This window comes from Oncorhynchus gorbuscha, linkage group LG06, assembly GCF_021184085.1.
Source record: "Oncorhynchus gorbuscha isolate QuinsamMale2020 ecotype Even-year linkage group LG06, OgorEven_v1.0, whole genome shotgun sequence".
Taxonomy (NCBI): Eukaryota; Metazoa; Chordata; class Actinopteri; order Salmoniformes; family Salmonidae; genus Oncorhynchus; species Oncorhynchus gorbuscha.
The window spans coordinates 81,351,898-81,373,999 of record NC_060178.1 but is presented as its reverse complement, the minus strand read 5'-3'; the positions used below and the strand labels follow the sequence as shown (position 1 = coordinate 81,373,999).

General features: G+C 45.0%; 1 protein-coding gene across 1 annotated transcript in view; it reads right to left on the bottom strand.

The window, feature by feature from the left end:
- LOC124038746 (dystonin-like) overlaps nt 1–22,102 on the bottom strand; it is a 205,614-nt gene that overhangs the window by 47,155 nt on the left and 136,357 nt on the right. The window contains exons 46-61 of the mRNA XM_046354820.1: nt 21,826–22,002; nt 20,843–20,966; nt 19,586–19,794; nt 19,043–19,360; nt 18,787–18,953; nt 18,438–18,594; nt 16,488–16,614; nt 16,143–16,193; nt 15,479–15,714; nt 15,114–15,243; nt 14,660–14,859; nt 13,897–14,398; nt 12,213–13,681; nt 2,763–2,924; nt 2,360–2,530; nt 1,861–2,030 (exon numbers count right to left, since the gene is read on the bottom strand). Coding sequence (XP_046210776.1) covers nt 1,861–2,030; nt 2,360–2,530; nt 2,763–2,924; nt 12,213–13,681; nt 13,897–14,398; nt 14,660–14,859; nt 15,114–15,243; nt 15,479–15,714; nt 16,143–16,193; nt 16,488–16,614; nt 18,438–18,594; nt 18,787–18,953; nt 19,043–19,360; nt 19,586–19,794; nt 20,843–20,966; nt 21,826–22,002 — 4,370 coding nt within the window. The remainder of the gene's footprint in view (nt 1–1,860; nt 2,031–2,359; nt 2,531–2,762; nt 2,925–12,212; nt 13,682–13,896; nt 14,399–14,659; nt 14,860–15,113; nt 15,244–15,478; nt 15,715–16,142; nt 16,194–16,487; nt 16,615–18,437; nt 18,595–18,786; nt 18,954–19,042; nt 19,361–19,585; nt 19,795–20,842; nt 20,967–21,825; nt 22,003–22,102) is intronic.

Below are 22,102 nucleotides of genomic sequence, written 5' to 3'. Positions count from 1 at the left end.
TATTCCTGGAAAATGTGGGGTAGGTGCAACATAAGACAAAGAAATACTTGGGTTTGAGTGAGAGGACTAACTGGTGTCTCCAAGTGGACATGCACCGCTCCAAAGTGTGCACAGTTCCTAAGTAATTCCAATGCACTTTTATGACTCAAAGAAGAGTCTTCATCTATAAGGCCTGCTTCCCCCCATCACACAATTACTGTTGTTATTTACACAATCCAAAAACAGCCCTTTATAAATTGCAATCGGGGTCAGGTGGGCATAATTTGAAAGCTTGTTCTACTGACAACATGACTAGCTAAGCTATAAAATATGATCTTACAGCGTACGGCTTTCACGGGGCAATTCAGAGAAACAAATTGTCATTTTGGTGCGCATAGAAAGGACTCATGCGTGCATTCAGGTTTGTGGCTCCACTGCAAACTTTCTTCAGAATAGGCCATTCAGAACTACCCAGGGTATGACATCATGTCCTGTAACTGTACTTCAAACAGTGTACTCATAAGCAGTGAAACTGTACTGTATATGACATGAGTTTTATGATATGGAAATGCGAAGTGCACATTTGGACTCACAGGTGTTTGGTTTGTATGACGTCAAAGCTGTATTTATTGTATTCGTCAACGTCTCATCTTTCAAAACACACCGAGTCCTCTTAATTTACATTTCCCTCTCAGAAAACAAAAAATGTGCAGAAGTTGCTCAATTAGCGGGAGGGATGGGAGCAACTTCTTTTTGCGTCCTTCCTGTTTGGCCCTGTCCGGGGGTGTCCTCGGATGGGGCCACAGTGTCTCCTGACCCCTCCTGTCTCAGCCTCCAGTATTTATGCTGCAGTAGTTTATGTGTCGGGGGGCTAGGGTCACTTTGTTATATCTGGAGTACTTCTCCTGTCCTATTCGGTGTCCTGTGTGAATTTAAGTATGCTCTCTCTAATTCTCTCTTTCTCTCTTTCTTTCTCTCTCTCTCTCGGAGGACCTGAGCCCTAGGACCATGCCTCAGGACTACCTGACACGATGACTCCTTGCTGTCCCCAGTCCACCTGCTGCTCCAGTTTCAACTGTTCTGCCTGTGATTATTATTATTTGACCATGCTGGTCATTTATGAACATTTGAACATCTTGGCCATGTTCTGTTATAATCTCCACCCGGCACAGCCAGAAGAGGACTGGCTACCCCACATAGCCTGGTTCCTCTCTAGGTTTCTTCCTAGGTTTTGGCCTTTCTAGGGAGTTTTTCCTAGCCACCGTGCTTCTACACCTGCATTGCTTGCTGTTTGGGGTTTTAGGCTGGGTTTCTGTACAGCACTTTGAGATATCAGCTGATGTACGAAGGGCTATATAAATACATTTGATTTGATTTTGATTTGCTGTGCTTAAGTTCTAAACGTCTGTCAGTCAAAACTGATACAGCGCTGTGAAGCGCAGAGCCTGAGCTCTGACGTCATTAATATCAAGGTTTCCCAAACTTGGTCCTGGGGCCCCTCCCTGGGTACACATTTTGGTTTTTGCCCGAGCACTACACAGCTGCTTCAAATAATGAAAGCTTGATGAGGAGTTGGTCATTTGAATCAGCTGTGTGGTGTTAAGAGGGCCAGGACCAAGTTTGGGAAACCCTGATTATAGCACGTTACTGTACAGCCACTGCATTCCAATTTAGGTGCTTATCAGTGCCCACATCTGCCATTTTCAACCTGTATACAGGTACGAGTGTAAAGGGCTACGACTGAGGAAAGGGATGGCATTTCCGTAGCAAAAATCCAATCAGCAGATTTTCCACAATGAATCAGAACTATAATATTCATCTCATTTGCAAACACTTTGCTTACATACATCTCTCAGGGAAGTGTTGGTTGTGCAGACAGACCTGTTCTCAGCCTTCTTCAGCAAAGCGTCCCACCTCTGCCCCAGGCACTCAATCTCCTTCCCCACCTTCTCCTTTTCCACAAACTCTGCTCCCAGGTCCACAACTTTCCCTCCTTCCTTCTTAATCAGCTCCACCGTGGGCCTACGGTCATCGAGCAGCCTCTGGAGGAGCTGTCCAGGACAAATAAAGGTGAAGAAGTTACGAGGTTCAACATGCGCCGAGCACAATTATTGCTTACAGTGCATTATAGGGAAATGATCCACGCTCTAGAATGACCTTCAAGCCAATCAGAAAGGAGTACAATGCCATGGTATTATAAAGTTGAATTCAACAGAATCTTTAGGATAGCCCCAAATAATGCTCCACAATGGACACCAATAAAAATGTTAAATGGCTGAATCAGTAAAGTCTACATGGACTCTCTGAATAGGTTTTAATGTATGTGTAAATTAGCAGCTACTGATGTTGTAAGTGTGAAATCAGTTCACTTTTGGCTTACTATCTGCTCCTGGATTTGTGCCTTGACAACTTTGAACTCAGCAGAGGGAGGCTTCTGATTGGACACCAGCTCCTCCGTGTCCGTCAGCCAGCTGAGCAGGGACTCCAGAGCATCCTGGAACCTCCCACAATGCAATAGGGCCTCGTGCAGCTGCGCTGACCGCTCAGCAATCTATGGAAGACCATTTAAATGTAGGCATCACATGTATTACGATATAGGCGGTAAGTATTACGGCCAAGTAAAACTCAAGTCTCAGTAACTAATTCTAGCTATAAAAACATTAAGCAAGAACCACATGGGAGTATTATTCATCAAACGTGTCTAAAGTTTGACCTCTTTCACCTATGTAAAAAGCAATAAGGCTAGAGTGTGAAGTAGATTAATAACCCAGAGACAGGCTAACCTTTTTGTTGAGTGTGTTCCATCGAGTGTTGCCATCCTCCAGGTCATGTTCAAGGCCCTTGGTGCTGGTACCTTTTGCGGCGTTCTGGATCAGGCCCTGGCCCAGCCAGTTGATGTCTTGCAACTGGGTCTGTAGTGGATCAACCTCCTCTTTCTGGAATACCTGTGGCCAGAGATAATACAATACATTGTGTATTATCAGACGCAGAACAACTTAGACCGGATGAGAGATAATTATGTCTCTCAATAAGACAGATGATGTCAGAGGTTCATAAGGGCAAGACTTCAATAAAGACAAAGCAAGAGATGTTTGATGTTGCTTTTAAAGAAATATTCCTACCCTACGTTTTAAGAGAGCTCTCGGGAATGAGACGTTGCTTTCATTGTTTTATCCAAATTGGACTGAATAAAGTCCTTGATTCATGCCATACTTTTACATTTTCAAATGTGTATTAAGAAAGATAAGACATTCCAATTGTTTACACAAATCCAGCCATTGGAAAGATATTTAAAACATGTCAGATATCTCTGTTTGCCCTCCTGATAAACATGCATCAGTTCATTGACATGTATTGGTTATTTGTGAGCCATGCATTACCCATAAAACAAAACAAAGAGAGTCAAAATGGATTATCAGCTATGCAGTTTGACTGTCTACAATTAACAATAATGTTTCAAAAATGCAGCTGAGCATTACAACATGTTTCGCCAGTCCCTGAAGAGTGATTGTATAGACAGGCTGCTGGCCTAGGCCACAGAGCTGGCATAACAACAACCTCTTTCTGACTGGTCAGCACTGCAGCTTCTAGAAAGGAAAGCACGGCAATTAGTTGGAGCACAGCTGTGCAGCATCACACCAGACAGACTCACAGGCCAGGCTGGCGTACTAAACCCAATTCAGACCTAATGTAATCTGATAAACAAGACTAGCATCCCAGGAAACACTAATCAAAAGTGCCGTATTTATTTGGCCCAGTTGAAGGTAGAATCCACCCTGCAATGCTGGAGTTGGAGGAGACTATTTTGGGGTACCTGGGGGGAGGAGAAGCCCATGAGGTCAATTTCGGAGCATGCGGCTATAGCAGTTAACAGGCTCTCGATCTCGTCGTCCCCTATTTCTTGGTACGACCGTGGCTCACTGCCATTGGCCAAGCAGGCCTCCTTTTCCACTGACAGCAGGAAGTCCTCCAGGTCCTCCATGCTGTATTTCCGCGGTTCTATAGCTCCGTGGTGTTGCAAGTCAAACGGTTTAACACCCATATATTGTCTACACTCTGGCCGCGGCCCGGAACTCACATAGGGCTCCGGCTGTGTGACAACCACACTGACCAACTCACAGTCTGACTGGGAGGACATGTCCTCTAGCAGCTCGGCGGTGGGGAGCTCATCATAGCTCGTTAGTGTCCTGGAGACACCATTTTGAACCCTACTGGCTGATCTCGAGGACCTCCTGCCAGTCGAATCCCTACTGTTTGATCTTGAGGAGCGCCTGCCTGTGGAGTCCCTGTATTCCCCATTAGTGATGGTCAACACTGTTTCACTCAAGTCTGTCACACAGGTGTCATTCCCCTCCTGGGACTCCTGTACAGGGTTGTTGCTCTGTCCTGGGTTGTACAGTTCCCTGGGTATGTTGTCCCTGACTGGGGAGAAGGGGAACTCCTCCTGCCCTGAGCTGTGGGAGCAGCTTGGTTTTATCTCCCCAGACACGTGCATGGCCTCGGAGGAGGAAAGGCTCCTGGTGCCTGGGCGTGGTTTCCTGGAGGCCCGGTGGGAGCGGCGCTCCCTCTCTGCGGTGGGGCTGCACAGGCCTGAGTCCTCCTCTGATGTCAGGGAGTTGGTGACACTCCGTCCCCTCCTGCCACGGGTAAAACCATGGCTCGACCTGTCCAGTCTGTCTGAACAGAGGGTGCCACTGCGACTGGCGTACTCCCCTATGTTAGTGGGAGCGAATGTCCTCCAGGATCTCCGATGGTGCGGGCGCTCCTTCTTCTCCCCTCCCTGCCCCAGACGAGTCTTAGGGAGTACTGTCCCCGCTCCCCTGATGATGTCACCATTCAGTTTCAGGCCATCAAAGACAGCACACTCCAGTCTAGCTGCCTCGCGAGTGCGGAGCTCAAAGGCGCTGGAGGAGGTGAGGACTCCGTTGCCACACAGGCTGCTCATGTCCAGGGTGCGGTGTGTGTAGGGTAGGGTGCCAGTGAAGTGCCTGGAAGCCAGGCTACCCTTTGAGCCACAATCAATCTGCTCATTGAGACGGACAGTGTCATAGATGGATCTCTGGGGAACGTAGCAGTCATCAATGTTTAGGTCCTCCTCCTCCCCTTTTCCCACACAGGAGGGGTTCTGGCGGAGGCAGTCTGGTCTGCTAAGAGGTTTCCCCATCTTAAATCTAACTGCACTGACTCAGAGATAATAAAAGAATACTAATGTGGTCTGAGGTACAGTATATGTTGTTTCAGTGCAAATATTTGCTGCTAAAGCAACAAGCCAAAAAATACTACTAAAAGTGCATGTTCAATATTCACTTTTTTAATTTACTTAATTTGCTATATCAAAACCAAGTTCTTATAAAATAAATAAATTAACAATTCACAATAATTGGTGCAATTACTTAGAAAAATTCAGAATATATAAAACAGACCTAATAATCGTCATAATCCAAACAGTAAAAATAATGGACCTCAATAACACTAAAGCAACATATCACCCTCACTCAGAAAGTGCACCGGCTGTGCAATCAGTATCAGGAACCGTCCAATCCGTTCATTGAGTCACCTATCCTCAAAGAATTCCCTACTTGGTGCTGTCCTCCCCATTGTCAAAACGACATTAGAATTGTTCTCCCTTAAAAGTGCTTATTTTATCCCTTAAATCCCGCTGGTATCCATGTAGGCTGTGGGAGAGCTTCAGTGCAAAGTGGCATATCCTGATACAAATCCACAGGGCTCTATGAAAACAAAGGGCGAGAAGAGCCGGTGCTCCTGGATAAACAAAAATGCCTGCCCTGCCTCTCTGGTGGTTCGCCCTGCAATGACAGACAGACACCCTCCTGGCAGAGAGGCTGCAGGCCCCGCCCCCGCTAGCTCATTATTCAGGCAACATCTGCCACAGAGGGCTGCTCCGGCACATGTTGATTGGTCGGACACTTGACCCTTTTTTTCTCTAATTCTCCCCTTCTATCTCCACAGTCCATATGACTTAACTTCTTAGCCATCTTCTGTGTCCTGGCACCATCACTCTCACTCTCTCTCTCTCTCTCTCTCTGACTGAGGGGATGGGAGAGGATGGGGGGAACACACAACAAGCAACTAGCTTTCCTCCTCTGAAGGAAGAAAACATTTAATCACAGCAGACCAACAGGCAGCGGCAGCTCCCACTTTGGTGACATCACGCTGGGCTGAAATAGATCTCTATGTTTTCCCTTTTTTCTGCTCCTTCTCTGTTGTTTTCCTGTGGATGGTTGCTGTGGACCCTGCAGATATTCTTAATTACTCTGGAATGCTGAGGGAGGCACAGGTCCCAGGTAATTTAACACCCACAGCTCTGCCAAATCCATGGCATGGTGTGTCTTTTTTATGGCGAGTGACCCGGGTCGTGTGAGAGAAGAAAGGAGGAATGAGAGAGAGGGATAATGAGAGGAATTAATTTTGTGTGCAGCACAGAAGGCTGACAACAGAAAGGAGTTGAACCATCCCAACTCCTTCCACCACCACAACCCCTTCCCACAATGAGAGGAGGGAAAAGGAGGAAGACTGGCAGAGATAAATAAGTGGTTGAATAGATCTGTTGGGTTTAGAGAAAGGATATTCAGCAGCTGAATCTCACATCATTTTGACAAAATCCAGGCGTTGAATTAAGGGAGGGCAAAGTGTTCCTCTTTTCGTCCTCCTTTTCCTGCACCAAGGCTGTTTGCGTTATCCTGGCCCACACTAACTGGTTTGGCATTAGGAATGTGATTTTAGTAAACTGGGGGTTTTGATCTCCGAATTAGAAAAATGTGTCATCATGAGATTGATTTCTAAAGAGAGCGACTTCACTAATGTCCAACCAACATAGGATACACTTTAACCAATCCAAATGACTCAAATATCTCCCTCGAAACCTATAGAGCACTTACACATAACTCTTATTACATTGCATGTGAGTAAAGTTATTCACAAGGACAGGCTATTCAGACCAAAGGTTGCAGAAGGGCCACATTTCTTTGTGACATCTTCTGCAGAAGACATCCCTTTCAACAGAACTACTCATCAGTCACTCCCAACAATGGGTGTGAATGAAACGAAAACCATTATAAAGGACTAGACAAAGAATTCAATGAGACAAATTCAAAAGCTTCTCTTGATTGTGTACAAGTGCACTCCTAGTGCATACAGGAACAGAATAATCTCTTAGGTGTCTTAGGTGAATCACAATCCCAAAACACAAAGGAAAAATGCAATGTGTTACCATGAAAAGTGATCTGCCAATCCTAGCAAAAACAATGTGTTACCAACTCAGATCCTTCTAGTACATTTCTGGTGTCATATTCCACCTTGGGGAGAGTGATTTGATTTGAGTGTATCATCATTGGGGTAAGTGAGCAAGCTGGGCTACACAATGGGGTCTCCCCAATGGCCCTTTTCCCCTCATCAACTTGTGTGAGGAATAGCTATGATTAATGAGAGAGAAATTCCTTTTAGGTTCATAGGAGACACTGATGTAACGTCTGAGTAGAAACCTTAAAAATACGCCCCAACACATCCCACCTCCCCAACCCCCAGCAGGTTTTGTCACTGAGCTGAGCTCACACTAACTATCACGAAGGACTACATACACCACATCCTTCCCAGCAAACCTTCCAGATCCCCTAACTACAACAACAATAAGAGTGAAACACTGGACTCGGGAGGGGAGGCTCTTACAAACCGTGACCTAAAATGGTAACGCAACAAAATGAGTTCACTTATTGCTGCCTTTTAATGTTTATTTCTTTCACAACAGCTGCCAATGAAACCCCAAAATAGACCAAGTACCAGATCTACGAATAAACCAAGCAGGATTATTATAGACCACATGAAACCCCTATTCACACTGCAGACATCCCATTACGTTCGGTCTCGGACTGTGTCCACAGGTTTCCGAGCATCAAAACAGGTTTTTAGACACCAATTAGGAAATACCTTGTGCTGTAATGGAATGAAGTAGGGTTCTTTTTGGGATTCCTTATTTTCAGGGAACTTTTCTCAGAGAGAGTAGCTAGCGGCCTGAATGAGTACAATGGTGATTTTCCGCTAGCAGCTGACGTGTCTGTGTGCAGGCCTACCCAACGCGACTTAGAGATGGGACAATGTGAGGGTGATAAAGGTGAGCACAACCAGCAGGGAACACGTTGCTCAGCAACAGCTGGTAGTAGTCAATATTATAGGATGGTTCATGGTTACCAATCAAACCCTCTTAAAAAACCCTATCAGACCCCAGCTAAAATGGGCTATTCATTTATCTGCATGTCCAGCTCTTATATTTAGCCTCACAATGAAGTGTTTTACCATTTTCTTTTCAGAAGAACCAAGGCTACACGTAGAATACAAACCATTTGACATTAACAGTTGCATTAATGAGTTTTATTGATAAATGTCAACAATAAAAAATATGGTTTGCCAAAGCAAAAACCTGATAAAAATGTATTTATACGGGGCCTCCCGAGTGGTGTTGTCACGATCGTCGTATTGATGCATGATTTTTAATAAAGGACGAAAAAACACGAAGTACACCAACAAACAAACAAAACTAACTAACTAACTAACTAACTAACTAACTAACTAACTAACTAACTAACTAACTAACTAACTAACTAACTAACTAACTAACTAACTAACTAACTAACAAGACGACCGTGACTGCTATCAAACGACTGTGCTAACACGCAACAACAATAACCCACGAACCACAATACAAAACAGGCTACCTAAATATGGTTCCCAATCAGAGACAACGACAAACACCTGCCACTGATTGAGAACCATATCAGGCCAAAACACATAGAAACAGACTAACTAGACATGCAACATAGAATGCCCACTCATATCACCCCCTGACCAAACAAAATATAGAAACAAACAATGCAAATAATGGTCAGAGTGTGACAGGCGTAGTGGTCTAAGGCACTGCATCGCAGTGCTTGAGACATCACTACAGACCCGGTTTCAATCCCAGGCTGTGACTGGGAGTCCCATACAATTGTCCCAGCATCGTCCCAGCGTCGTCCGGGTTAGGGGAGGGTTTGGCCAGAGGGGATTTACTTGGCCTGCAGGCTGACTTCGGTGGTCAGTTGAACAGTGTTTCTTCTGACACATTGGGGCAGCTGGCTTCTGGGTTAAGTGGGTGGGTGTTAAGAAGCGCGGTTTGGCAGGTCATGTTTCAGAGGATGCATGACTCAACCTTCGCCTCTCCCGAGCGCATTGGGGAGTTGTAGCGATGAGACAAGATCACAATTTGATATGACAAAATTGTTTTGTTTTATTTATATGAATACTGTGAGTACAGAAATTGTTTGCTCACCAGGAAATGAATATCCAACTAGTCAGTGACAACTGTGTGGAGTTTGTGACAGAATCTATGTGAATGTATTACAGTACTATAGACACTATGTCCCGGGATATCCTATGATTTTCTATGTAGAAGAACGACATTTGTGTAGCTTGTGAGTGTCATAGAGCAAAATATGTTACATGTGTGTTTTCGTGAGAGTCTCAACTTCTCATAGATAGATTTGAATAGCGTGTAGCTCAAACCATTCAGATTCTACAGACCTGGCCCGGGCACCTTGGGGATCCACCCTTGTCTCACAAACCCTGCACTAGCTCAGTCCCCGTTAACCACACAAGTCTCATGGTTGGAATCTACAGATGAAATAGACGAATCCAATGAATCCAACAACCCAGACGTCTGTAGCTCAAAAACACAATGTTTAAAATGGGTTAACTGGCACAAAATGACATTATATATTATTATAATTCCAGCTAGCATTCAGAACATTGACTGCAGTTCTACGAGACCTATATTTTCATATAACATTTGAAGGTATTTATATAAAGGCTGATGTTTGTGAATGTACTTGTGATTAAATAAAAAAACATCAAAACAAAATTGGACAAATTCCTTTGGCCTATATTCAAATATATGTGTGGTTTGGTTAAAAGTAATGTTTTGATATGATGCTTTCAGACAATAAATAACTTTTTTTTTTCCTTTCCCAAATCTGAATAGTTAATCCCCTTCCATCAACTCTAACAGCATTTACAGGCTTTTAGAATGCTTTTTTTATCCCACATTAAGTCATGTTTCATCCACCACTGATATACCAACAAAAGCCTTGATAATATTATGGCACAATTATGCTTTTGTTAGTGTTTCATTTATATTCTCTCATATCTTTCGTATTAAGATAGTGTTTTATAAAACAATTGTTGTTTTATTTCATAGAGAGCATAAAGACGTTTTACACATTCAAGCTAACATCAAAGGAAACTTGACTGAAGGGAGAAAAACTCTGTAAATACAAAAACAATAATGTTGAATGATTAAAAACTCCTAGTAGTGGTAAATGTGTTGGTTGGAGAAGGAGTCTATAGAGTTCAGTATATGTAGGGGAGTGAATATTGCACTGCAGGAATATGGTTTCTGGCTAGTGGTTAGTATTCTGTCTCCCTTTCCATTTCTGTAGAATCCAGATATTCCCAATACAGCGTAGGCATGCACTACTAGATGCCTTTATTGTTAACAGCAACGGTATGACATATAGTAACCACCACCTCAAGATGTTCCACAGCTAGAAAAGCAATGCCCTGTATACTCTTAAATTCTACAGGGGAAAGTTCAAGTTCAGGTAGGCTTATACAGCAAAGTCATGCACACCAACGATGAGCATCTAAAACCATCCGCAGACAGGCTAACACAAACTTTAAGACTTTTAGTCAGCTCTTTCTAAAGAGGAGGAGCAGATGCTCAAACACCAGTGAATTAGCTCTTTCATGCCATTTTTGTTTATTATATATATATATATATATCATTTTTTTGTACTTTTAACCCCTTTTTCTCCCCAATTTCTTGGTATCCAATTGCAGTTACAGTCTTGTCCCATCACTGCAACTCCCATACGAACTTGGGAGAGGCGAAACACGACCCCGCCAAGCCGCACTGCTTCTTGACACACTGCCGGCTTAACCCAGAAGCCAGCCACACCAATGTGTCAGAGGAAACACCGTACAGCTGGCGACCGAAGTCAGCGTGCAGGCGCCCGGCTGCCACAAGGAGTCGCTAGATTGCGATAGGACAAGGAAATCCCAGCTGGCCAAACCCTCCCCTAACCCAGACCACGCTGGGCCAATTGTGCACCGGCTCATGGGTCTCCTGGTCGCGGCTGGCTACTACACATTGAACCTGGATCTGTAGTGACGCCTCTAGCACTGTGATGCAGTGCCTTAGACCGCTGCACCACTCGGGAGGCCCCACACTCATTCTTAAAGTGGAGGAGAGGGAGAGGGGAGCAGGAGTCAGGCTGGGTAATGCTCGTTACCCCAGGCCAGTGCAACATAGGACACCCCGCTGGTTCTTAGCTGGTTCCTGGCTCGCCCGTCACCCACCCACCACAATGGCATCTGAGCAGGTCAGAGCTCTTTTGTCTGGACCAGATGCTCAGCAACATACTGAAACAGTATTCCCCAGAGGAGGGTCACACATGTGGCCACCAGGCCCAAAAGAGAATTAGAGAGCCCTGTTGTTTAACTTATAATACCACTGGGGTTAATGCAGCAAAAAGCATCATGTAAAATCCCCATAGGAACTTACTGAATTAAGATAGTGATGTGGATTTATTTCCAGAGATTTCCTTTGAAACTTCAACAGTAGATCAGTAGATTGTGGGTGAAACTGAAATGTTCTAATGGTTTTCTACTGCACTTTGCACTTTGTTTATTGACGCTTTGTGTCTTTACTGTTTATCTGGTTTTAAAGTAGTTTTATTTAATATGGTACTTGAACTTGCTGTATGTTTTTAAACTGTTGCAACCAAATTACCCAGTAATGGAATGTTTTGTTGTAGCGAGTTCAGTAAATCAAAATAATATTTTGGTGTAGGTGTAGCTCAAACAGACACTCAAGATCCTATGTTACTCCAGGTGTTATAAGTCTTACTAATGGTTATTTTAGGGTAGTACTGTATGTAAGGATGATATCTTTCTGGCAGGGTAATGTCATCCAGTTGAGTGATGTGGCTGGTGAAAGTGATAGCGCTAGAGTACAATAGTAAAGCATGAGCTGAAATAATATGATACCATAATGTAGCCAATGCGTAAGGCATTCAAAACCACAATTAATCACCATTAGTGGTGGCAACCAAGCTTGATAATACAGTATCAGCCTTTCCATTACATTTACTTTACTGTAAAATGTTAACAAAATGTAATCTTACCTTGAAAGCTTCCAACTGTTGGTTGATGACATCCGTCTCCATGCCAACTGACCCTTGACCCTCCTCCTTGACCTCAGCCCCGCCCAGTTTGTTAGTGAACTGCTGTAGCTTGGAGTAAAGCTCATTCAGACGGGTGAGTGTACTCCCCACCTCTTCCTCTCTCCCTTTGGCTCTGTCCATCAGCTTGCCACACTGCTTACTCAGAACATCCAGATCTCTCTTCAGCCCCAGAAGATCTGGGGAGGCCTCAGTTTCCAGCATCTTCTTACATCTGTCCTCTCCTCGAGCCGTGTCTGCCATCAGCTCCTGCAGTTTCTCCACAAAGACCTTGATGCCGCCCTGCTGCTCATTCAGAGTGGCCAGTTCGCGGCCCACAGGAGCCATGCTGTCAAGCTCATCATCTAAGTCTGCGAAGCAGGTGAACATCTCGCGGATGTTGGTCTGGAACTGCCCAATGCCCTGCAGCTTGCCCTCCAAGGTGGAGCAAGTCTTCCCTACATCCTTGCTGAGGGAGCCGTACTCTTTCTCCAGGCTGTCGGCCTGAAGGAGGAGGTCTGTCACCCCGTCAGCTTTGGGGACGTCGGCCACGAGGCCCTGGGCAAGGCTCTTCAGGTGCTCCAGCTGTGTGTTGACCCCATCCAGGCTCTTCTGCTGGGCCTTCATGCTAATCAGGTTCTTGTTGCTGTAGGCCTGGACCCCCAGTGATGTGTGGGCATCTAGCTGCTTCTTAGCCCCTGCCAGCTGGCCCTTGGCCTCTTTGTGGGTGTCGTTGAACTCCTTCAGCCTCTGTGAGATCTTGTCCAGAGAATCCCTCTTGTTCTGGACCCTCTCTGTGACACGGTCCACGCTCTGCCCAATGGCCGCCTTCTCCTCCCTGACGGCCTCTGTGTCTGCATTGGCCACCTCCAGGAGGCTTTCAGCTGCAGTGTTCAGCTGCGCCACCAGGCCTCTGTGTTTGTCCACGTCCTTCTGGATGGCCTTCAGCTGGGAGATTGAGCTCTCCACCTCCGCTGGGTCCACGCTGAGCCTGACACTACCCTCCCTGACCTCACTCTCCTGGACCCAGGACTGGAGCTTCTCAGCATGCTCGTGATACTTCTGGGCCCTCTGCAGCGCCCCCTGGAGCTTATCCTGGCGCTCGGATGAGCTCTTCTTCACGTCGTCCCAGTTGGAACGCAATGTGGCCAGCTGGCCCTGCAGCGCCACCTTCTCTGCCCCATCTGTGTTCTGGAGTAGGGTCTCCCCCTCCCTGACGATGGTGCTGTATGGTTCCTTATGTTCACTGAGGGCCTTCTGCAGGGCACTGTGCTCTTTCAGGCTTTGCTGAAGGTTCTCTACCTGGGCTGAGACTGCCTGGGATTTAGACTGCTCCTGGAGCGTCTCATTCATCCACCCCTGGAAGTCTTTGGAGGTCTGGTGGAACTGCTGGGAGCTTGCGAAGGCCGAGTTCAGCTGCTGGATCCGCTTCACTAAAAAATAGCATGTACATTAATGTCATTAAGAGGCAGAGGAGCAAAGCATACATTTATCATTCAGAATGACAATGTCTACCTCATCATGAAACTCCTTCAATGGCTGTCAAAGTTTCAGACATTAAACCACAATACAGCCTGAAGTTTCTCATTAAAGACAAAAAAAACATATTATATTTAAAAAATGAAAGCAAATGAAATCAAAGCCAAACCTGCTTTGTCCTCCAACTGTTTGAAGGGCTTGGTGACCACCTCCAGCTGCCTGGCTAGGTCTGTTTTCAGGTAGTCCTCAGTGACCAGGGCAGAGAGCTCCGAGCAGAGGGTCTCAGCCTCTTTCAGTCTCTTCCTCTCCTCCCTCAGCTGGCCAGAGATGGTGTTAGCCTCTTCCAGCTGCGTCTTCACCACATCAGGCTGACTGCTAAGGGCCTGCTGGCTGTTGAGCCGGGTCTCCAGTGAGGCGGCACTCTGGCTCAAGCTCCTCAGCAGATCCTGGAACTGGCCCGTCTTCCCCACGGCCTGGTCGATGAGGCCGGCTCGCTGTCTCAGCTGCCCAGTCAGGCCCTGCCATTTCTGGGTGACGGCGGCCAGTTGGTCCTTCACCGCCTTCCCACCAGAGGAGGGGTCCTGCTTGGCTGAGGTGCTCAGGATAGCAGCAGCAGCCTCATTAAGCTGGTCATACTGTGGCTTACGGCTGTCAAACTCGTTCAGGAGGATCTAGGAGGGACAAGTCAATATGACCTTAATAAATAGCAATGTTAGTGTTTAATAATGCATATAATGTGCAAAATGGTTCAACCTTTTCAATCTTAATTATCTTGATTTTGACTAATTCTGGCAAGCCTCAACATTTGGCCTGCAGACAAAACAATGATTGTCTTTAACATTAGCTTACGTGTGAAGTAGGTGACATTGACATTGAACTGTACATGGTGGTAATAATTTCAACACTAACTAATATGTCCCATAGTGAAGTACCTGGACTTGCTGCCTCTGTGTGTTGAGCATGTTGGGGTCCATGGAGAGGGGCCCCAGGACACTGAGCATCATCTCCTTCTCTGAGAGCCACTGGCGGAGCTGTGGCTCAGTGGTCTGGAAAACGTCCAGGTTCCTGTTGGACTCCTCCAGGTGCTGCTTCCTGTCCTCCACCGACCCGCTTACATCCGCCCAAGCAGCATCTGAGGAACAAACATCAGTCAGCACAAAAAACCCTGGCAACTTGAACTTTGCACAGCCCCTACTGATTAGGTCTTAGCTGTATGAGTCTGCCAAGTCTGTAGGTGTGAGGGAGGCCAGGTATTCTGTCATGGAGCCTTGGAAAAGGGGGAGTGGTTGACTGGACTGGACTGACCCCGGGTAAAGCTCTCTGCATTGATGCAGTAGATATTAAAACATTTGGAGACAGACAGATGGGATGCTGCATACTGCATACCTATCTGTGCCAGCATCTGCTTCCATTTGGCTGCTTCAGGAGAGTCTGGGTGTTTCTCAATCAAGTGGAGGAGCTTCTCTCTCAGCTTCTGGAGCTGGTCACGCTTTTGTTTCATGTCCTCCTCAAAGGCCTGAGGAAAATAGAGATATAGTGCTTGACCAAAACCATCATATATTTGATTCATTGGCTCTTCATGCACTCAAATGCACAGAGTAGAGACAAGAGGCACCTGCCTAAAACATTGGTTTCCCACAGAGCATTTTGCATACCAATAATACTGTGAGATGTACTAAACCACTACTATAATAAACCATAGGCACAACAACTATTACAATGTAGAAACAGTCTATGCAGACCAGACCTACCTTCTGTTGCTCCAGTTGTGTTTTCATGGCGTCTTTCTCTGTGGACGCAGAGTTCCAGGATGCTGTTGTCTTCTTCATGTCCTTCAGCCATGTTATCATGGCATCTGTCTCCTTCTGGGCCTCTGCCATCTGCTGCACCAGGCCAGAGAGCTCTGCAGCCCGGTCCTTCAGTAGTTCTCCCAGACTCTCGTGGCCCTCGTTGATATACGACATGTTCTGCTGTACCACCATCAGCTCTGTGGGTGGTTAGAGGTTAGAGTGTTAGACACCAGCCAGTTGACCTTTTATAACAACAATGACTTGGACAAGGCACTGCTATAAGCAGTTACAGCACTACTGGAAATGGTCACATCAAAAATTTGTTTGTGAATTTAGTCTGTGAAATTGTTTTGCAGTGTGGTCTAAACACAGCTGGTTTGAAATGGGTTTTCATGCTATTGAAGGTATATTGAAAATAGATTGAAATCGTGTTCTTAATACATTGGAATGTAAAAAGAATGGGACATTTCCAGTAGAGAGAATCAAGGATAGGTACAAGACGAGGCCTAAAACAGACCATTTCTACCGAACAAGCCATTACATGATAAGTTGTTATGATAATGTACAGGTCTGGAACACTGTGTTGATACATTCCTAACATGACACACTGGTAAAGAAAACGTACCTTTATTGGTTAGGTAGGCATGGTTTCCAGGGCCACCACCGTTAGCAACGGCTGATCGCAAAACAAACAAATACATAGGATCTTGCTTATTTGTTAAGTACAAATGTCAAAAGCAAACTAGACTCTACTGGGTTGTCATACATGAAAAAGGTCATTGTATGATCACTGTGGTTACATTGAGATCAGGGTCATGTTCTGTACAGTACAGTGTAGCAAAACGTGTTGCAACAGGTAACGGGTGTCTCCCGTTTCATTGTTTTCTCATTCCCGAACACAACCATTTGCTTAAAAATATCTCTAACAAACTGCTTTGAGATAATCAAACCTTCTGAAAGCATACAGTACCTGACTTGTGTGACATCTTGGTCTTGGCTGGAGATGTGAGAACACTTATGAAGCTACATAGCGCAGATCCTTTGCTATTTATATCTTGGACAGCAGAGCCTTTGGTTGTCCATTCCTCCATTAGAGCCTGAAAAGAGATCAATCAAACCAATAACATAGTTTACACAACACTGTCCCGAATAGGGCTGCAATTTGCATGGCTACATTGAGAGAACACTGAATGACTCTGTCTTGACTGTTTATTGTAAGAAGCTGGGCCAAGCTAAATATATTTGGAGCAATGCAGCATCGAGACTAAAATCTCCTCAAAGGAAACCCTTTCCAATGTCAAGTCCTGATTAATTTAATTTTACACTGTGATTTTTCGCCTGGTACAAACAAATGATTCAATATGCAAATGTATTATTAAGTGTGGAGGGATTTGTGTTTTAATCTTTGATGTTTGACCTATTTACTTATGGTTCGTTACTCTCTTCTTGTCTTTGATCTTTTTTCTGTGACACACTGTACCAGTTCATCTCTGATTGGAAGTTTTCTTCTGGCAGAGAGTCACAGTTATGTAGTGTTTGACTCCCTGACGAGTCCTATGTTAAACACTTCCCATCCTTTTATAACTTTGGCATGGAAACTACTGTGAAATCAGGGAGGACAAAATAGTGATATATCGCACCGCACTCCTCTTACTCCATTACAAAAACCCATGAAGTGCCAAACCTGTGACGTGGGTAATATGACAGAAAAACATGAGCGGAAGTTAGCCTAGATGTTCGGCGGTGGAGGAGATCTTCGTGGGCTATACTCAGTCTTGTCTCAGGGTAGTAAGTTGGTGGTCTGTTGATATCCCTCTTCTGGTGTGGGGGCTGTGCTTTGGCAAAGTGGGTGGGGTTATATCCTGCCTGGTTGGCCCTGTCCGGGGGTATCATCGGATGAGACCACAGTGCCCCCCCCCCCCCGTCTTATCTGGTGTCCTGTGTGAATTTAAGTATGCTCCCTCTAATTCCTCTCTCTTCCCTCTGAGAGGACCTGGACCAAGCCTCTGGACTACCTGCCCTGATGACTTCTGGCTGTCCCCAGTACACCTGGTCGTGCTGCTGCTCCAGTTTCAACTGTTTTGCCATTGCGGCTATGGAACCCTGACCTGTTCACCGAACGTGCTACCTTGTCCCAAACGTGCTGTTTTCGACTCTTCTCTCTCACTATCGCACCTGCTGTCTCGACCTCTGAATGCTCGGCTATGAAAAGCCAACTGAGATTTACTCCTGAGGTACTGACCTGTTGCACCCTCTACAACCACTGTGATTATTATTTGACCCTGCTGGTCATCTATGAACGTTTGAACATCTTGAAGAACAATTAGGCCTTAATGGCCATATACTCTTATAATGTCCACCCGGCACAACCATAAGATAACTGGCCACCCCTCAGAGCCTGGTTCCTCTCTAGGTTTCTTCCTAGGTTCCTGCCTTTCTAGTGAGGTTTACCTAGCCACTGTGTTCCTACATCTGCATTGCTTGCTGTTTGGGGTTCTAGGCTGGGTTACTGTATAGCACTTCGTGATATCTGCTGATGTAAAAATGGCTTTATAAATAAATAATATTGCAAAATAAATGTGAGAACATTGGGCCAGTAACCGAGAGATTGCTGGTTCAAAACCCAGAGCCAACTAGGTGAAAAATAAGCCAATGTGCCCTTGAGCAAGGCACTTAATCATAATTACTCCTGTACATTGCTCTGGATAAGAGCGTCTGCTAAATGACTCAACTTAAAAAATCTAACATAAGGCATTCAAGACCATTTGAAGAACAAGCTCCACATTCACCTGCACCTTTGTAACATAGCTATGCAGTTGTCCTTCTTTGCACTAAGAACAAAGGTAGAACATACCATTTCCATAATGCAAATGAGTAAGGGGGGCTATCTAGTACCAGACCAGTCTGCCTGCTCACTCACATTGACTCTCTGCAGGTCATTCAATAGACTCTGTTCACTGCTGGTTGGCTGAACCACAGGGACTTTCTCTGTTGTCTCCTCCAGCCACGTCCTGAGAGCTCCGGCTGCATCCCTGAAGTCTCCCAGCTGGTCCTGGCAGGAAGACACCTCCTCCTCTCTGTGTTGTAAAAGGGAGAAGACAACCAAAGTCACATCACATCACAGAGACATCAAATATGCCAAAACATGACTGTCAACTGGCGAGATAAAATAATGATGTTTCTTCTGTGTCAAATGAGAACAAGTATCCCCACAAGTAGATTGTACATGAGGATCAGCAGGTAGCTCTGCTACTGTCATCTTCACGTACTTCTCTTTCACAGTGTCTTTGAAGGCATTGAAGTTGTTGGAGAGGTTGTCAATCTTTCCCTGAATCTGGGCCATGCTTCCCTCTGGACCCATATTGGACAGCTCCTTTGACAGCTTTTGCAGTATTTCCACATCCTTGGCATGTTCAGCCAACTCAGTGTTAGTGTCCTACACAAACATTAGAACAGTTAGAACAATTGGAAGATCACTATTGAGCAGTGTGTGGTTGAAAATGAGCATTAAATTAACATATTTACCTGCATGAGCTGCGAGAGCTCGTTGACATTTTTCCCTGGCCCGTCTGTTTCGGAGAGGGCCTGTGAGCGCTTGAGCACAAACTGCTGCACCTTGTCCGAGGTCTTCTCGAACTCCTCCACCTTGTCCTTCAGCTGCTCCAGCTGCTCCATTTTCTGCTTGTGCTTGTCACAGGTGTCAGAGAAGCGCTGTGACAGGGCGTCCATTTTGGACTGCAGCAGAGCCGCAGCGGAGGGGTCAGCTGTCTCCACAAATTTCTTCACCTTGGCCTTCATGGCCGAGATGCTACTCTGGCGACTGGAAATATCCTGCTCCAGAGCCTTGAAGAAAAACACAACGGATGACAAATATATATTTTAGAGACATTTGAATGTTTTTCAATGTTTTTATAGTTCAGGTTTCATCATCTGTAGAAGATCATGCAGAGACCAATTCCAAATGAACGGTTGAGCCAAAATAACCAGTTACAGTAAGGTGAATATATGGTGAAATGGCTAATTGACTGGTAAAAACAGTGACACAAAGTGAATGTTTACAGTACTTACGGCCCCGTTGCTCAGCACATCTCCAATGGCTGCTGAATCCAGAGGGACTTGTCCTTTCTCCTTCACACTCTCCTCTACTCCCTCCATCCAGCTCATCATCTCATCCAGGCCATCCTGGACACTCAGTGAGCGGGTCAGGGTGATCTGAAGCTTCTCATTACGATCACTCACTGACTTGGACAGGTTGTCATACCTTTCCACAATATCATCTGAAAGCAAAGACACAATGTAAGGGTTTTAGGGTCAATGCTTAGCACTGGTAAAAGTTCATACCACTTGGAAATGATGAGCAAATCAAGTCAGGGTTTTCACTGTTCTCTCTGTTCGACCTTTCTGCTAAGGTCAAACATATGGAAAATATTACTGTATCATAAATATCATTAGGGACAAGGTAAAACATTTTTACATTCAGCATCACGCCGTCAAGGGAAATATAGTATTCATTCTAACAAAGACATCTACTTATATTTCAGGATGTTGTGCATCTCTTATTAAAATAATCAGAATTCATGTAAACATTACAGTTTTGGAAACATAGGTTGTCCAAAATAATTGCTCTCTTGGCACCACTTACCCGGATATAAGTTGAGCCGCTGGACAGGGTAAGTTCAGCAACTTACAAACACAATGTACTTTTTAAAAACACTTTTAACATAGACCAGGACCTGGTGTTACCTCATATCCCCGGATAATGCCTGGCATTACGCCTGGGAAGAAAACACTTACATTTGCTCAAACTGTGGCTCAACTTACTCCATGGCCATTGGCTCAACTTACCCCAAGGTAAACCATTTTTATTAGCCCACAAGGATCAACTTTCATGCTAGGTTTAGGACCTCAAATTGACGCTTATAGAGACCCCAAATGATGTATAGAACAATCTCAAAATGTACTTTGGTTAAGATACAAGCATCATGAAACCTCTAGAACAATACATTAATTTGACTTGGTGAAAACAAAATTGGGACCTAACTAGCTTACTTACCACTTTTCCCATGTGGTTTCTTCCTTCACAGACTCTATGATATGATGACCTCTTCCTAAATATTTGGTCAAATTATTACATTTGTGTATGGTGTCCTAGAAACAAGGGATGGCTCAACTTACCACACTCTCCCCTACTACTATTTCACTCCAACAGTCATGAATCACGATGATAGGAACCACACATTGGCAGTGGCACTATATTGTCTAGTATTTCATTATTTTTTAGAAATAGCATTGGATGAGAATCTACACTTAAGACTGATTACTCACCTACTGTCTCCTGGATCTCGTCCTGATTGGTCAACAGGTCCCCCTCAGCAGTGACCAGAGAGTCAGATGTTTTGCGGAGTGTCTCCACAGCAGTCTGACGACCAGTGGTCTGATTTTGTAGAGCCTGACCATGACAAACATAGGCAGACAGAAGATTAGACAGTCAACATGTCTAACAGACAAACCACACCGCTCCATATAGATATATCAATAAACTCCAGCTATATCTTTATTACAATGCTGTAATTATTCAGATTTAAAGCTGGAGACAAATATTTTGTCAAAGCATCTAAGAACAAATTGTGTTATTCAAACACTCAAATACTAGAACTCCACTACTGTAACTTTCCATATACCTGACGGGTTGCACTCAGGGGGAAACGTAGCATTTCCCTGACATAAACTACATTCTTGAGTTTTAGGCGCCTCTAATCTTCTATATCTATGAGCCACTGCAATACAACTCCATAGAGAGATGTAATGGAACATGACTTTACTCCCACACTCTCTCTCTCTCTCTACACTACATACTTTTGTTGCAAGCCAGCTTGACTCAGAGAGTACTGTAGGGACATCATCTATTAAAGGATACTAGGCATTCTCTACACCTCTGTCCAGTCCAACTCCAATCGTAACCCCCCCACCCCCGCCTCAAAGGCTTACGCAAGAAAATGTACGAATGGTTAGGATATTCATGTCTTGGGGACTGCTTTGAGGTTTGAATTTGGACCTAAAAATAGCAGTGTTGTTTTAAAGTGAGTGGAAACACTGTATATGGAGAGGGAAGTTTGAAGCGGTGTAATGACCTCTAAACCCATTCACTTCTCAGAGCCGTCAGTGAGTAAACTCTGAAAAAAGGCTGTTCTGTAAACAGCTATACCTCCACTTGCCCTCCTCTAGCCCGGAGTCTGTTACACTGTGGTAATGTGCTTTGTCTGGATAAAACTCATACTGTTTGGTGAGATTTCATTTTTTTGTCATACCTTGGTGTCCTCCAGCTGTTTCTGTAGGGTTTGTGGGTCGGCAGCAATGGCCTCAGACTGTTGCCTTCTGGCTTCCTCCGCTGAGTTGTTGAGCCACTTCAGGAGACCAGCGGTTGAGTCCTCGTACTTCTTGTACTTGTCCACCACATCTTTGAGGTTGTTGCCGAGCTCATTGCACTGAAAGAAATTAGTTGTGATGTTGATCGCTGTGGTAGTTACTTGGAATGCATGCAGTATTACTGCCTACTCTTTTCTGTATCTCAACCTATAGAAAAGC